The 17,393-nt window shown below is 43.8% G+C and overlaps 1 protein-coding gene across 1 annotated transcript in view; it reads right to left on the bottom strand.

Moving 5' to 3' along the window:
* LOC308146536 (thyrotropin-releasing hormone-degrading ectoenzyme-like) overlaps positions 1-16,968 on the bottom strand; it is a gene marked incomplete at both ends in the record, with an annotated part of 141,821 nt that extends 124,853 nt beyond the window's left edge. Inside the window, 2 exons of the mRNA XM_080518412.1 lie at positions 7,209-7,450; positions 16,471-16,968. Of these exons, the coding sequence (XP_080374538.1) occupies positions 7,209-7,450; positions 16,471-16,968 (740 nt within the window). The remainder of the gene's footprint in view (positions 1-7,208; positions 7,451-16,470) is intronic.
* Between the last annotated feature and the right edge of the window lie 425 nt (positions 16,969-17,393).

The raw sequence follows: 17,393 nt of genomic DNA on the forward strand, positions 1-17,393 counted from the left end.
CTAAAGCGGCGCACACACAAACATATGCATACGAACACACGCAACACGACTTTTCTTTGTTTCTCTAGACCACATAATGTAAATGACATCACTAATTTGCAATCATCTCAACTGAGGAACTCCACAAGACAGAGAGAGAGAGAGAGAGAGAGAGAGAGAGAGAGAGAGAGAGATATGCCTCATTAAGATTCAGAGATGTGACTTGGGAAACTGTCGACTCAGGTTTTGCTCTCTGCAAGCGGGTATGCGAGTGTGTGAGTATGTGAGTGTGTGAGTATGTGAGTGCGTGCATGGAATGGATATAGAAATAACACACACACACACACACACTTTATGCCGGTCACACTGATCTCTTTAAGCAACGTCTCAAATTGCAATTCCCTTCTGTCACACTGAAGCCGTGTGTGTGTGTGTGTGTGTGTGTGTGTGTGTGTGTGTGTGTGTGTGTGTGTGTGTGTGTGTGTGTGTGTGTGTGTGTGTGTGTGTGTGTGTGTGTGTGTGTGTGTGTGTGTGTGTGTGTTGCTCCTATTCTTCTACACAGGAAGCTAAAGAGGCTGATTCAACATCTTTGATGTAAAATATGCTCCTGATGGAGGACGGCAGGAGGGGGAGGGGTGGGGGAGGGGGGAGGGGTGGTAAGTGTCATTATGTTTCCACTTCCTGTTAAACCTGCACCGATTGTCATACTTCCACTTCCTGTTCAGCTTCTATTTAGTGTTTGTTCATCACTTCTCAACAGCCTTTCGTCCCTTAATCCTCTTTTCCTGGTTTCGCCTCAACTTCCTGTTCAGCTCCCATTTCCTGTTTCACACACATTTCCTCTTTCGCTGCAACTTCCTGCATCACTCCCCGTCCAGCTTCCTCGCTCCATGTTGCACTTCTTTTTTAGCTTTAATAATCTTTTCAAACCTTCTGCCCCCCACAGATTCCACTTCCTGTTCTGCTCCCACTTCCTGCAGCGCTCCTACTTCCTGTTCCACTTTGTTGATTTCAGATTCTACACCTTCTTTTGCTTGTTCGGCTGCAACTTCCTGCTCGAACACCACTTCCTGCCGATTCTTCTCTGTTTGAACAGCTTCCACTTCCTTTTTTCACTTCAATATCTTTTTCAAATTCTCCGATCCTCCAAAGCTTCCACTTCCTGCTCAACTTCCTGTTCTGCTCTCACTTCCTGTGGAGCTCCCAACCCCGGTGAAACTCTGACTTCCTGGTTCACTTCCACTTTCTTGTTTAGCTTCGTTTTCTCTTCATATTCAGTGTCTTCCACCGCTTCCCTAACTTCCTGTCCAATCGCTACTTCCTGGTTCAGCTCCCATCTTCCTTGGTTTACCCACAATGCCACACATTTCTTTGCACTTAAAGATTGACGATTATTCTTTAGTAGCAGTTTGCTTCCTGTTTAACTGAAACTTCCTGTTCAGCTTCCTTTCACTGCAAAGATTGACCTCTTCGGGACTGATATAGTTGATTAACTTCAGAAAATCTGCCATCAAAATGACTCTCTGCTCTTTGATAATCTTTGATATACCTCAATACATTGCGATTTCTTTCGATTTTCTTTGTCATTCAGTGTTGCAAACGAAAGAGACCGACCTCCTGCTGAGTCCATTTCGATAAGCAATTAACCCGTGAAGAGCGGGAGCAGCTATATAATGCGCGGTATGTTATCCAATGTGAGGATCCACCATTATAACACTGAGTGCTTATAATTTTTATTTTTATTTTTTTACGGCGAGGAAAATAAAGCCGCGATGACCTTGCAGAGGTGAGCGTGGAGGTCATGGGTGTTGTAAAGAAAGGAAAGACGCGGGCGGCTCGTCAACAAAGTCCCGGCAGTGTGCGAGTGTCGCGTTTAAAAGTCCAGATAGCGGTGATCCTTGACCTTCGGGCCTGTTTTTCTCTCTTTGGGTTAAACATTCAGGCGACAACCAAAGAAAAGCCCTTAATATCAGCCATGTGCCATACGTGTCCATACAATGCGTGTAGATAACGTAAGGGATGCTCGCACTTCTGGATTTCATCACCAAGTATTTGCACGTATCCAGTCTCTCTTAAATGTTTTGGAAATCAATTCTTGAAATTATTAAGAAAAAAACCAAATATAAAACAATAGTGGAGCCGTCTACAAACATCAACGCCAAAGAGCAAGGCACCCCGGCGATTCAAGATGACATAGAGGGTAATTTGTACGGGGTTCAAAGTTTATACTCCTCCTTGAAGCGGTTAGCAGTTAGCCGCTAGCCGTTAGCAACAGCGGCTAACTGCTAACCACTAAATTTAACAGCGGTGGCTTTATGATATTGGCCTCCTGTGTTCACGACAAGACTGAGCACAATCAAAATCCCACGTTTTGGATTGCGCCCCCTTGTGGGTGATTGTGGTTTAAACAAAGGGTTCAAAGCAAAAAAAAAAAGAATTCAGCCACCATCTAGTTCGCAGTTCTTTATCACAATAATTCTCCTTGGAGTTTGAGAACCAGTTTAATAAAAAGGACAGAGCCGACCGCTGCTCCACACGACGGTCAGATTCGTCGCTTCACAGTTTGGCTCGTGTCCGATTCCACTGACAGTTATCGGATTGTTATCGGAGAAAGAATCCGTAGAGCGATCGAACCCTGAACTCGTCGTTAGAGGAGATCAGTGGACCAGTGGACCGCCGTGTCGGACAGGCGAGCCGGTGACAGCCAGTATTGATCCGAGACGTTTAATCCATCAGACAGCCTGTTATCGCCTTTCTAATACATCCACGCTGCTTTCTACTCTTACTTTTTTAGCTTCTTTTAGCAGCTCGAGTTCGTAAGTAAAACGAGTTCCATCGATGAGTTCTGAGATTCAGTTTTCAACGTTTCAATATGTGTAGAAAAACACATGCAAATATACATTTGAATATTGTGAAACTATTAAAAACGATTGCATGCAACTATTAAACTAGTTGCATGTCTTTTTTTTTATTCTTTTTTCCAATATTTCTTTGAATTTCAAAATGTATAAATTGTTTAAAAATATAATTGAAAGTGAGTTGCTCTATCTATTTTTATTTTAATAATTTGTGTCAATACTCTAACGGAAATACATTTGAGTTTTCAAAATGTTATTCAATGACATATTTTTGTTTTAATTCTAAAGACATTTTTAAAAGCAAAAACATATTTTTTTCTATAGTAATTGTATTTAAAGTTTTTTCCTTTTTTCCCCATAGATTTCAACAAACTGTTTTGCTTAACAAAAATTTACATTTGACATTCTATTCAATAACATACCTTTTTTTCTTTTTAAAAGCAGTGTGATAAAATTTCTTTATTTTTTTCTATCTTTACTATTCTATTCTTTTCAAATAACATAAATTGAAATACTATGACAACAAATCAGCAAGTTTATGAAATGACTTTAATAAAATTGACTTCTTTTTTTTGGCTTGAATGAGACAGTTGGAAAAGGTTTTTATTCAGACAAGCCTTTGACCTGGAGCTGCTCGGTTTTACAGTTTTTTTTCTTGTACATGTTTTCATTGCTCTGTAATTTTACCGACCTTATTTCTGCTTTTATTTTTCTGCATTCAGTGCTGTAAAGCACCTTGTGATCCTTGGCTGGCCAAGGTGCTGCATAAATACATTTTACTTTACTTATTATAGTAAGAATATAGTTATTTTTCATGAATTGATTATTTATTCAGGTTTTTTTTTTATTATTACAAATTGGGTTGTGCAGAAGTATTTCCCGCCTAAATGTCTTTCTCAACCTTTCTGTCTTATTATGAAATTTATTGAATGACCTTTTTTAATTGAATGTTTTGTGCTTTGCTTTACTAATTTTTTCTTTGAATTTGAAAAAAAAAAGTATTTTCTTTCCATTTTTCAATGCAGAATCTTTTTCTCATGACATGAGTCAAGTTTTTCCCGCCTAAAATCTAATCTTCTAACCGCTTCTAATCTCCTGCGTGTGAGGCAAAACTAGTCCAGCGATTTTAACCGCCCCCAACGGTCCAGTTTCCTATACATTAACACAGTATTGACGTTAGGTTGGGGTGTTTTTTTTTAACCCCCCAGCTGACGTGCCACAGTGTGTTGGACTCACCGCCGACAGCCGCTCCTCGCTGTGGTTAGCGTAGCGACGGCGCCCAGCTTAAATACTCCAATACTCCAATACTCATGCGCCAGCGCTAATTAATTCCCCCCTTCACAGCCAGGAAGCGTTTAAGCCCGGCTCGGGATTTATAGTAACTCCACATATTAAACAAATCTCACACGTGTGTGTGTGTGTGTGTGTGTGTGTGTGTGTGTGTGTGTGTGTGTGTGTGTGTGTGTGTGTGTGTGTGTGTGTGTGTGTGTGTGTGTGTGTGTGTGTGTGTGTGTGTGTGTGTGTGTGTGTGTGTGTGTGGGTTCGCATTTGCTGCAATGCCGTGTGAAGCTAATCCTTGCGCTAAATGTCACATTATCAATTTGTGAAATAATCAGTTGATTGTTTTTTTTTAACTATATCTCTTTACATTAGGGTTAGTCATCAGTTTAGCATACTTATAATAATAATAATAATAATAACAATAATGATAATAACTTTATACGCCACTTTTCAGAACACATGTTAACAGTAAAAACAAAAAAAAATAACTAATTTCATAAATCACAGATGCACGTTTTTGAAACTTTGTCCCCCGGCTCCAATAGAAGAAGGTCAAAAGCAGGAAGCGAGAGCTGGAACGGTGCCAACTTTCAGTTACTGTTGATTTACACAGTTTCACTATTTCAGAGCAGAACTGGAGGATGAAATATATAAATACAAATGAGGACCGCAATGAAACCACGACTTGAGAGAAGCAGGAGAAGGCAGCAGATTATATCAATTAAAATAATCCGGCTCCTTCACTTGTTACCCCTCAAAGTTACTGGTTAATTTATGTTAGCCGACGTTACATCAGGAGGAAGATGCTCTATAATCTGGATGTTGGGAGGAAGATGATGTATAATCTGGATGTTAGGAGGAAGATGCTCTATAATCTGGATGTTAGGAGGAAGATGCTCTATAATCTGGATGTTAGGAGGAAGATGCTCTATAATCTGGATGTTAGGAGGAAGATGCTCTATAATCTGGATGTTAGGAGGAAGGTGATGTATAATCTAGATATTGGGAGGAAGATGCTCTATAATCTGGATGTTAGGAGGAAGATGCTCTATAATCTGGATGTTAGGAGGAAGATGCTCTATAATCTGGGTGTTAGGAGGAAGATGCTCTATAATCTGGATGTTAGGAGGAAGGTGATGTATAATCTAGATATTGGGAGGAAGATGCTCTATAATCTGGATGTTAGGAGGAAGATGCTCTATAATCTGGGTGTTAGGAGGAAGATGATGTATAATCGACATATTAGGAGGAAGATACTCTATAATGTGGATGTTAGGAGGAAGATGCTCTATAATCTGGATGTTAGGAGGAAGGTGATGTATAATCTGGATGTTGGGAGGAAGATGCTCTATAATCTGGATGTTAGGAGGAAGATAATGTATAATCTGGATGTTGGAAGGGAGATGCTCTATAATCTGGATGTTAGGAGGAAGATAATGTATAATCTGGATGTTAGGAGGAAGATGCTCTATAATCTGGATGTTGGGAGGAAGATGCTCTATAATCTGGATGTTGGGAGGGAGATGCTCTATAATCTGGATGTTAGGAGGAAGATGATGTATAATCTAGATACTAGGAGGAAGATGCTCTATAATCTGGATGCTAGGAGGAAGATACTCTATAATCTGGATGTTAGGAGGAAGATGATGTATAATCTAGATATCAGGAAGAAAGATGCTTTATCTTTAGCGATCTGAACATGTTACAAACCCTCGTACTCGCAATGCAATTAGCACGCGGCGTCGACTGTAACCTGGTTTGTCTCAGCGAGCGAATTGAGCTTCAACCGGCGGCTCGTCGCTCTGCCGTCGACGCTCCGGCCGGTCTGACAGCTACCGCCATCGATCGGTTCGATCCCGGCAGCAGCCGCGGGAAGTGGAGCCGCCGAGCCGTGGAAACACGGCGGGGGCTCAACGCACAACCAGCAACAACCCCGACGTCTTTATGAGCAAGTTCACGTCATTTTTCTACACAGAAAAGTGTGTTTTCCTTGATAAAACATGCATCGTGGTGTTCTATTTTTAATTATGACTTTGTAGGTATGTTTCTACACGAGGGTGTGTGTGTCTCTCTTTTTATTTTGGAATTATTCATTTTCTTTCTCTCATTTCTTGTCTTTCACATGGCTGTAATCCTATCTACTAATTTACAATATACTTAAATTGCATAAAAGAAAAGAAGTAACTATGTCTCTCACACTTGATGAATAGAATTAAAAAAAAAAAAGGATTTGATGCTTCACAGCTTTCATTTTTTTGCTTTACTGCATAATTAAAGTGACACTCCACGTTAAGTTGTTTTCCTTTTTTAAAACATGATGCTAATACCAGAAGCAAAACCAGCTTTTCCACAGATGTGCTACAATGTCATTAACAAAATGTGAAAAAGTATTTTTTTTAACAATTGCTACATAATTGAAGTGTTGTTCAATCTAAAACGCTAATGTCAATAGCATTAGCATACAGCACACATTTTTTTTTTTCACATGAGGATTAAATTAGCGACCGAGATGATGAATATATGTCAATTATATGACGCCAATCAATTTCGGCATGAGTAGCACACGTGTGCAGCGAGCCAATCAGAGCCCGGGAAACGGCCTCGGCATGATAACGACGGAGTGCTGGAAGATTCTTCATACGGCCACACATCTGTCGTGTTCAGTCGCGTCGCAGCTCCACTGAGTTACAAAATTAAACAGGATCTTTGCGTTTCGGCGGTTAAATGGAAAAGATGCGCACACACACACACACAAAAAGACACACACACTAAATATAAATTCCCATCAGCACCACGGGGTAGAAATCTGATGTGGAAAATACTCTGCAGCAGAGGCTTATGGGAAATTCATAAGGAGAGAAGGAGTACTCTCGGTACGTGTGTGTGTGTGTGTGTTTTGATAAGTGAAACACACACATACACACTCACGCACACACACACTTTTTGTGAGTTAATCAATGTCGCGGATGTGAAGCTTTGACCTTTTCTGGTTTCAACCACCTGCTGCTGAGCCGGGAAAAACAACCGTGTGTGTGTGTGTGTGTGTGTGTGTGTGTGTGTGTGTGTGTGTGTGTGTGTGTGTGTGTCTACCTCCTCTCTCTGTGCAGTGTGTAGGAGCTCCTGAAGAATCCCAGCAGTTCGTCCTCGATGGCGGCGTCGAAGCTCACGTTGAGCCTGTAGAGCCTCATGGGCTTCAGCTCTCGGTGCAGAACCACCACGTACATCTGATTGGCCGGGAAGGGGAAGTGGCGGTGAATCCGCATGACTCCGCCCCCCGGCTTGTTGGCGGCACGCCCGGCCCCGCCCTCGGCCGTGACGGACACCCGGTCCACCTGGCGGGAGCAGGAAGCAGAGCGGCGTTGAGATGCGGATATTATCGACGACAACATAAAAAAACCCGACAACAAACAGGTAAACAGGAAGGAGAACAACCCAGACAACAAGTGGAAAGAGTAAAAAACAACAAACAAGGAAGAGCAAAAACAACAAACAAGTAGGAAGGACAAGGAAGGAAAAAAAAATCGACCGAGAGCAAATCATAACAAAAACAACAAAACAAAAACAAAGAGTAAACAACAAATAAGAAGAGCCAAGAACAAGAACAACAACAAAGAGCAAACAACCAGAGACGAACAAAAACAACAAAGAAGAGCAAAACTAAAACAATACTAAAACTAAACAACATAAAGCACACAACTAAAACAACAATAACGAACAGCAAAACAATAACAAAGCACAAAGAACAAAACAACAAGAGTAGAGCAAAACAACAACAAAGAGGAAGAAGAAACCAAAACGAGTGAAAGAATATCAATATGAAAACAAAGACAACAGCAAGAATGCAACAGGAAGGACAAACAATGATTTAAAGAAGGAAAAGAGACAACAAGAACAAAGAACAATAACAAACAACAAAGGGGGGGGAAAAAACGAAAAATACGAAGATGAATTGAGAATTGAGAAAAAAGAAAAACAAGAGGAAGAACAAAGGCGGCGGAAAAAAACTTGATGCTCAGTGTGAAATGTTGACAATGAAGCTGTAAAACATGAAAAAGGGAGTTTGGCGTTCGGAGTTCGCACAAATAAAAACATCACATCAAATCAATGAGCCTCACAAACGTCCTTCATGTTAATATTTCATCGGAACGTCGAACCGCTCCGGAACGTTTCTCTCATATTCTGACACCAAGTCCAGGGATAATGTGATAAAAATGAAACCGTTCGTCATCAGAAGCTGCAGTGAGGCGTGAAAGAGCCGAGGCCTGACCAAGCAGTGCATGCTGGGAAGTCAGGAACAGCCGGGGTCACTGTGGTGCCACACAGCAGCCAATCAAAACCCTGCCTCCGTGTGTGTGTGTGTGCGTGCGTGCGTGCGTGCGTGCGTGTGATCGATAGGAGCACAGTGCCTGCTGACAGAGGGGAAAACATCAGAGATTAAAAGAATGTGATTCAGGTTGTTTCTTTCTTTCTTTTTTTTCTTTTCTGGTGAGTCAGCGAACGCACCGTGATGCCTTCAAATGTTCCCTCCACCGCGCGGACTTCTGCCGCTTTGTTTTAGTTCTGATCTCATCCCTTTCAGGTATTCCAACGAAGACCAAACCTGCAGCTTTTTTTTGGTTTTTGTTTTTTTCAATGAAGCTATCATATTACTAGAAGTTACACGAGTGGCGTGCGTGACTCACATTCAGCTACACGCTGAGGAGACAACGCAACAGTTTAGTACCACAATGGAGGGGAAATGTTACATTTGTACATTTTTTCCTCCCCAAACAAAGTTTTGAATCCCAAACTTTAACCAGAACCAAGACATGAAGACCCCTCCTTCTGGAACAATGGTCCGAATCCCTACCGGAACCACGGTTAGAATCCCTACCCCCCCTTACCCAAACCAAGGCTTCAATCCCTGCCGGAACCACGGTTAGAATCCCTACCCCCCCTTACCCAAACCAAGGCTTCAATCCCTACCCGAAACACGGTTAGAATCCCTACCCCCCCTTACCCAAACCAAGGCTTCAATCCCTACTGGAACCACGGTTAGAATCCCTACCCCCCTTACCCAAACCAAGGCTTCAATCCCTGTCGGAACCACGGTTAGAATCCCTAACCCCCCTCCCCCCCCTTACCCAAACCAAAGCTTCAATCCCGACCGGAACCACGGTTAGAATCCCTACCCCCCCTTACCCAAACCAAGGCTTCAATCTCTACCGGAAACACGGTTAGAATCCCTACCCTAGAATCAAGGCATGAATCCCTACCCCCTACTAGAACCAAGCCTTGAATCCTTACACACTTCCGGAACCCGAGTTTGAATCCCTCCCCATTACCAGACCCAGGATTTGAAACCCTACCCTCGAACCAGAACAAAGACCTGAATCCCTACCCACTAATGGAGACCGGGTTTGAATCCTTACCCCCTACCCAAACCAGCTTCTTAACTTAGCCGCCAGCGTCAGTCGGCTGTTCATGTGACTTCGTGTGTTGCCCCATTGGTCACCGAGCAATGAATCCAGTCTTGGACCACCGCAAACCGGAAGATCAATCCATTTTAGTCCTAAAATATACCTTTTTTATATATATATATATATATATGGCCACGATTGCTCCAGAACTGCCAACTGGGATGACTAAACATTCGTTTAGGATGGTATTTGCCAACCCGTTGCTGCTTTGATGAAACCATCCATGACGTTTGAGAATCTAAACATTCAGGGCTGAAATCTTTAAAAAAAGCTACCTATGCAAGTAATTGCATGCGTTTTAAACAAAAGTGGGATGGCGAGGAGGCGGAGATGATCGCACTACCCCATAACCATCTGGAGGCGAGACGTTAACCCCAATTCTCTTACGGCGATGAACCTGACAAAAGAAACCGTCGGAGTATGAAATGCTAAAGAAACCGCAGCGTTGTACCGTCGGGGAAGTCTATCACAAAGGCTGCTTAAACTCCTGAAATGGGCTGTTGAGATCTTATGCAGAACGGATTGAATCAATATGCAGAGACGGTGATGTGAGCAGCAGCTCTGAGTGGTGCAGAGTACCGATTCCTTTTGTTGTCTGACTGACTTCCAAGTCCACTGAATGTATTTAAATTGATTAGAAAATGTCCAGAAATGGGGCAGTGAACCAAAGAGGTGTGGCAGAATGCAAATTGCGTTAATGGTAAACCTGCTTTCCGAATGAAAAATACTGCTTTTACTCCAGGGGGCGGGCATTTTATGCTTAGGAATGACAAAACCTCATGTTTTATCATCGTGCCTGTCGTGACTTCTTGAGCCACGAGGAGGCAAATTCGAAACGAACAGTCAGTATTCGAGAAATCGGACACGTTTGAAAAACGCCATACACTCAAACTCGAACAGGAAGGGGAAGTTGATTTCTAATAGGAAGTGGAAGCAGAACTGACGCATCACACACATTCTTCGACTATTGCTCTTTCAAATTTAACCCATCGTTTACTTAACATGTTCTGCTATATTTCCAGCGTGTTGCGTCCTTAAGGGACCCGAGGAAGCCTTAATTAGCTGGATGGCGAGAGCGCCACGTTGGTTTCCATCCACTTCAAGCGACGGCTGCCTGGAGGGATTGAAACACTAAAAACCTCGTCTGTTTTCGAGATTCCACAGACGCACTAAGTGCATTTGCCGACACTTCTTTGACTCTCCGAAGAAGCAGAAGAAGGAGACGAACAAGGAGCTCCTCTCAGGGCTCCTGCTACCCGCTGCATCTATTTCTACTCACATTTTCTGGCCTATTCAACGTCTCCACTGTTCCTATTTTCACGATGCATTAGCGCTGAGGATACCTTAGGAGACCTGCCTGGTTCCCAACAACACCTCTGAACGCACAGCGTGCGCTCACGCCAACACACAAACGCAGGAGGAGGATGATGAGGAGGAGGAGGAGGAGGAGGAGGAGGAGGAGGAGGAGGAGGAGGAGGAGGAGGAGGAGGAGGAGGAGGAGGAGGAGGAGGCGAGTCGCGGGAATTTTAATTGGCCTCTGCCCAAATTAGACGGATTCATCGCCCTCCCTCTCTCTCTCTCTCTCTCTCTCTCACATTAGCCGAAGACGACCAGGCTGAAGTTCAGGCGTTTCTCTGAGGGTTTTCTCTCACCTCGCCGACCGTCTCGGGGAAGAGAGAGAGGGGGAAAAAAAAAAATTGGGCTGAAACAGCAACTTTGACGGTTAATTAGCCTCGTTAAAGAAATCTCCGAGGCCAAATCTGGAAATAAACAGTCTTTGTTAGAGAGGCTGTTTTCCACACAGAGGCAGGCGGTTCGGAAAGAGTCGGTTTTGGGAAATCGTGGATTCATAGAGGGGGAAGCAGGTCGCGCACTTGTTACCGACTCAACACTGGATCTAATATTTCGATAAAACACAGTTTTGAAGAGCTGATTGTTGAGTAAAAGTCATTCAAACAACTTCAACCGGAACATGCTCAGAACTACTGCTGACCACAGACGCAGATTACTAAACTCTCAGGATGCTACGACACTGATACCAGTATCGGGTCCGATATTGCACAGAATACTCCGAAAAAGATTACCAATACAACACAGCCAGTACTACGAGATGTTGTACTTTAGCAATGACACCTGCTGCTACACAAGAGAGCCCGAGTGACCATTTGGAGATTCTTAGGCGAAAATAAAATAAGACAGACTGTAAACAAAGTTCAGCCAAAATATCAAGAGAACAGGCAGAAAATGCAATAGCTGTGCTACATGCTACATGCTAAAGAGTTCCAGGGCTCACACGCGAGTGAGGCTACATGCTACATGCTAAAGAGTTGACAGGTTCACAAACTAGCGATGCTACACGCTAAAGAGTTTAAGGGCTGACACACTAGCAATGCTACATGCTACATGTAAAGAGTATCCAGGGCTCAAACACGAGCAATGCTACAAGCTATAAAGTTTCAAGGCTCAAACAGTAGTGATGCTACATGCTACACATAATTTATGTAGGATGTAATTTCTCTGTATTCGCTCTCCGAAAAGTATATGTAGAACAAATTTGAGCTTTTACATTATATTTTTTGAAGCTTTGTTTGCATAGGTGGATTATTTTCAAAGGCTAAAACTGCTCAAATTGCCCTTTCAGAAAAAAGGCTACAAACCCTTTCTGACAGACTGTCACAATGCCCAAACAGCATAATGTAATACATTATGGCTCCCAACATCTGTTCTCAATCCTCGTTGCCCCAGGCTTCATCCTCTATCAACTTTCCTTTTTAATTTAGACACTCTTGTTATATTTAATGTTGAACATACAGTAGCGCCATCTTTTGTCAGCGACTTGAGGGGACTGCAAGTTGGGTTGACTGGAATGGTCAAACTAGTGTGACATGTACTGTATCGGCCCTGCCTGGGGATAACTGTGGAAAACTTTTCTACTGTGAAAAAACAATAACATAATATGTCGAAACCAAGAGTTTGACTTCAGCTGGTGACTCAGACTTGTTGCCAAACTTTAAGACTGTTGACAGAATCAGTGAGGTCATGGATATTGAAAACCACTAAACAAACTTATTTTAACAACTGTATTAATCGCCTTTGGGTCATTTTGACCGAATGACCCTTCCGGAGGCTGAGAGTCTTGCTCAGTGACCCGCGGTGTACGTTTTTTGGGGACTTTGGGAGGAAACCGGAGAGCCAGGAGGAAACACACACACACACTCTACACCCGATAACCCTACGACCCTCCCCGCGAGGGTTAGGGTTATCGCAGGTTGTCTTTGGTTGCCATGACAACGGTCACCCTTGACCCCGTTCTCGCAGTGTGACGTAGAACCAACAACTTAAAGCAACGGCGAAAGAGTTTGCCGCCATTCTCCTACGACTGCCATCTTCCGCGATGGCCGAGAGTCGACGGAGTGTCTTGGCGTTCAAGAAGTTTTATGGGCCCGAAAATCAAGTCGGTTTTAACATCAAATTTCGGACTTTTTAACAGATCAGGAGACATTTAAACACACCGGCACACACGGTTACAGTTACTGACAACAACAGGATCTGATCAAAACTTTTCAATTTTGAATTCCTGACCGTGGGAACGTGGACGCAGCCTCCGTGGCCTCCACAGCGGAGGAACCGTACGGGTCTTAAAGGATCACCGGGTCTTACCTGGAGCACTTCACCTCCAAGGTCTGCTACCGGTGAGACGCAAGGAGCGCCAACCTGCATTTCTACCTTCTGATGCGGTCAGAAAAAAAACCTGACCGCATCAAACGGGAAATAGACCGGCGATCAGGGAACGTCTAGATTTCTGTAGAGTTCTGGCGACTGAGCGAGTCGGGGAAAAACGCCGAAGACAGTTACTTTTAAATTGGACTCGAAACGAACAAAAGAGTCATTTTTATACCACAGATTTCGTAATCAGATCATTGGATTTGCAGCAATATGAATTAAATTGTTTGTTTTTCACACATACGCGCACTCAACTTTCCTTCAAGAGATCAGAATCTTACTCATCTTGTAAGACATGCTTTAGAACGAAGCCATTTCCTGATCACACATTTAGATAAGGTTTTACTTTGAAGCTGAATTAACATCCAGATTAAAGCACAAAACTAGCAAAGTCAGCAACAAGTGACCGATCAACGTAGCTTTGTAGGAAATGCAAAGACTGGAACCAATGAACTACACAAACTTTGTTCCAGTTCTTTATCAAGTGAAAAAGAAAAAGAAAAAAAAAGTCCATCATAATCTCAATTTAACCGGTTTTATGATGAGAGTTCATTGGAGTTCAATGCTCAGACGTCACTCACACCCTTCAGTCCAGTTCTGCTGCACTGAGGTCAAACGTCACGCGAATAAATTACTGGCGCCCATTCAGTCGATCGCACCTGGAGGCGGTCAGAATGCAGCACGATGAACCGGGCAGTGATGACGTGCTCCACCTCAACGTCAACAGAAATGAAAAAGCTGCACCTTTCCTACGAAGTCTGCGTCTTAAAGCTCCCACAGATTTTTAGCGACCTTAGAACTCATGAATTTGATAAACGTTAGACATGAAGTCTGCTGTAGGCAGATAGCTTTCTGAAAACTATATATGCAACTCAGATTATTATGTTTTCTTTTCACTCTAAATGCATACTTGGTTTGTTTTTAAAAAGGAACTCTCATGGCTAAAATGGTGAATAAGGCAAAAACTTCTAAATTAAAAAAAACACTAGAAGCAGGACTGGCTTAAAAAAAATAAACAAATTACAATGGGTAAAAACAAAGCAAAATTGCTGTTGGGCAGCAAAGGAAATTCTAGTCAAGAATGTGTCAAAAATAGGTCACATGGTTCAAATAATTAACTTGAAAAAAGGTCCAAATAAATAATTAAAAAAGGGAAAAAAATGGCTACAAACTGTTAAAATTCCTAATAAGCAGGGGAAAAAATAAAGTCGCTGACATGCTTGAAACAGTCAAGAATGGAGGAAAAACAGGACAATTAAGCAACAACAACAACAAAAAAGTCTTAAATCGTGAAAACAACCAAACCAGTTGAATCGGTTAAAATCTACTAAAAAAAAGTTAAAACGGCTAAATGAATTCTAAGTTGCAGACATGAGGCATCAGGAAGGCACTGTTTGGAAAAACTACGTCAATACTTTTTGAATCTTTTACGACGAACATGTCTTGTGGCTCCAGAAGAATTCGGAGTGAAAAGCGACAAAAACAGCAGAAATTCGCCTAACAGACTTTAAACTCCGAGATCAAACTTCCGCGTTGCAACGTCTTCGGACCTCCAGGACGTTTCCCCCCCCGGTGGAGGGTGAAGCTCGTCTCCAAGCTGCCACAGTCTCCGGTCCGGCTCTTTGGTGCCTTGAGGTTTTAAATTTCATGTGAATAAATTATCGCGGGCGATTCACTCCACTCTCACCTGGAGGCAGTCAGCATGCAGCGCCATGAAACCGGAGTGGTCTTACCTCGCTCTGGCCCCATGCTGACTTCTAATTCCCCCCCCCCCAAAAAAAAGACAAATAAAGAGAGAACTTCGACTGTGTCTGAGCAGAATTTCTACCTCCTCTCATCATATTCAGACTCTTTCTGAATCACAAGCTCTTGGCTTGAGCGTTTCAGTACATTCCTTCAGATTAAGAGTTCATGTCTTCCATTACGGCTAATTTGCTTGAGCTGGATCTGATCTGAATTCTTGTTTTCGTCAAGCTTTAGCTCTTGGAGCGCGGAAGACCCCCGACTTCATAGAGACCGGCTTTGGTTTGACTTTAAACGAGGGAACAGAAGGAGCCTCTGGCGCTCGGTTTGGACCGGTGACAGAGACTAAAGGGGGGTTCAGGTGGGATTATTTGGGGTCACAAGATCCCGTAGACTTTTGAATATTGCATTCGGCTTCAGGTCGATGCCACTGGGCAAGCTAATGTGAGCATGATGGTTCAGGATAATCCTCCAGTGGGTCCGTGTCAGATTGAATCTACACATTGTGGATTGTTAAAGACCTCTGGGGTGCAGAATTTGACTCTTTGGTGTTCGGGAGCGTCACGATGAAGGAAAGCTGAAAAGGTTACCGAGACTTTAGACCAGTGAGCTGCAGCCTTTCCCACCAAAAGACCCGTTTTGATCATTTTCCACCAAATATAATTCTTCTGGAGCCACAAAACCATTAAAGATCAAACAGGTTATGAAGTTTACGCAGTGTTGCAATAATGTCATTCATGATGTTTCATGTCTTAGCGTTTGTCGCCAGAGTTTTCACTCTTTTTTTTTTTTTTTGCCAAAGTTAACTGATTACAGCTCATTTGGCTGCTTTAGCAATTCTTCAAACCATTTTCTTTCTAGTCATGTGAGCCATTTTAACTTTGTCCTGTTTTGGCTCCATTCTTGACAGTTTTGTTTTCGCCAATCTGGACTTTTTTTTCTTGTTGGTCAATCGTATTTATGATCTGAACCAACATTCATTCTTGCATTTTGTTTTTGGCCCAATCTGACTTTTTCCCTTCTTTTTTCTCTTTTGCCAATTGGCAAATTTTGCAGTTCCTATTTTAGCCAGAAATGTCTTTTTGAAAATAAAGTAGATATGCAAGTAAATGCAAAGATAACAGGACCAACAGTTCTATATATAATTTCCAGAATGCTTCAGAGAGCCAAGACAGTCAGAGGAACTGAAGAGCCGCAGGTTGCAGACCCCAGCTTGAGACTCTTGGGTCAGAAACGTTGAAATAATTCCTCCAGGAAGCTGCTTTGTTGCGGTGCATTTGATTTTTAGAACTGGATGTTGGTTTTAGTCCTCTCAGTAAAAAACCTCAGAAGACTTCAGAGCCTGAAGGTTCAGCTTTACTGCGTTCAGATTTAACTTCATGCTAATAGAGCGTTGCACTCTTTAACCCTCCCCCCCCTCTCCGTACCTCAAGGCGGTCGGCGTGCAGCACGATGAAGCGCGTGGCGTTCACACACTCCAGCTCGATGCTGACCTCCCCGGCGAAGGTGAAGTTATCCATGTAGACGGCGAGCCGCAGGTCGTAGTGCCGCGGCCTCAGCGAGCCGGGCAGCCTGGAGCTCCTCCACGGCTGGGCGGCCGCCGCCTCCTCGTCGCCCCGCTCGCCCGCCCGCTCCCCCCTGCTGCCGTTGAGCCGGGCCGAGCCGCGGGAGCCCGCCTCGCCCGCCGCCCCGTCCCGCCCGCCTCGCCCGCCGCCGCACTCCTCGAAGCGCACGCTGAGCACCACGGCCACCGCCGTGACCACGATGAGGGTGAGGATGGACAGGGCGAAGCCCAGCACCAGGCGCTTGTGCACCGTGATGTGGCGCTCGGTGGTGCGGGGCCGGACCACCACCGACTCGGCCCACTGGTCCGAGAGGCCGCGGCCGTTACGCATCGCACCCGGGCTGCTGTCGTTCAGTCCCATCTCACTTTTTCTTAATAAAAATTTAAATTAAAAAAAAGTCACTAGAAGACGAGGGCGATCGACCCAAGAAACAAAGTCATGGACGCTTCCGATCGGATTCCGACTCCTGAACTTTGACCTTTCTGCCGCCGCCGCCAACGTCCTTCAGCCGGCGGAAATTCAGCCCCGCGGCACGTCTCACATCTCAGCCGGCAAATCTGACAAGCCAGGAGAGGACGAGACGGCCGTGTGCGTTTTGGTCTTTGCGGTGAGGAGGGGAGATAAAAATCAATGCTGCATGGCTTGATTTCAGCGGGAGAGGTGCAGAAGGGAGAGGAGGAGGAGGAGGAGGAGGAGGTATGCTGTTGAGAATGTGGCTATACAGTGAGCGTACCATCCATAAACCTTCGCTTGGAATCAGCTGGATGAGCCGAAAGACAAAACAA

This window comes from Blennius ocellaris (genome assembly GCF_963422515.1).
Source record: "Blennius ocellaris genome assembly, chromosome: 22".
In the NCBI taxonomy this organism is placed as follows: domain Eukaryota; kingdom Metazoa; phylum Chordata; class Actinopteri; order Blenniiformes; family Blenniidae; genus Blennius; species Blennius ocellaris.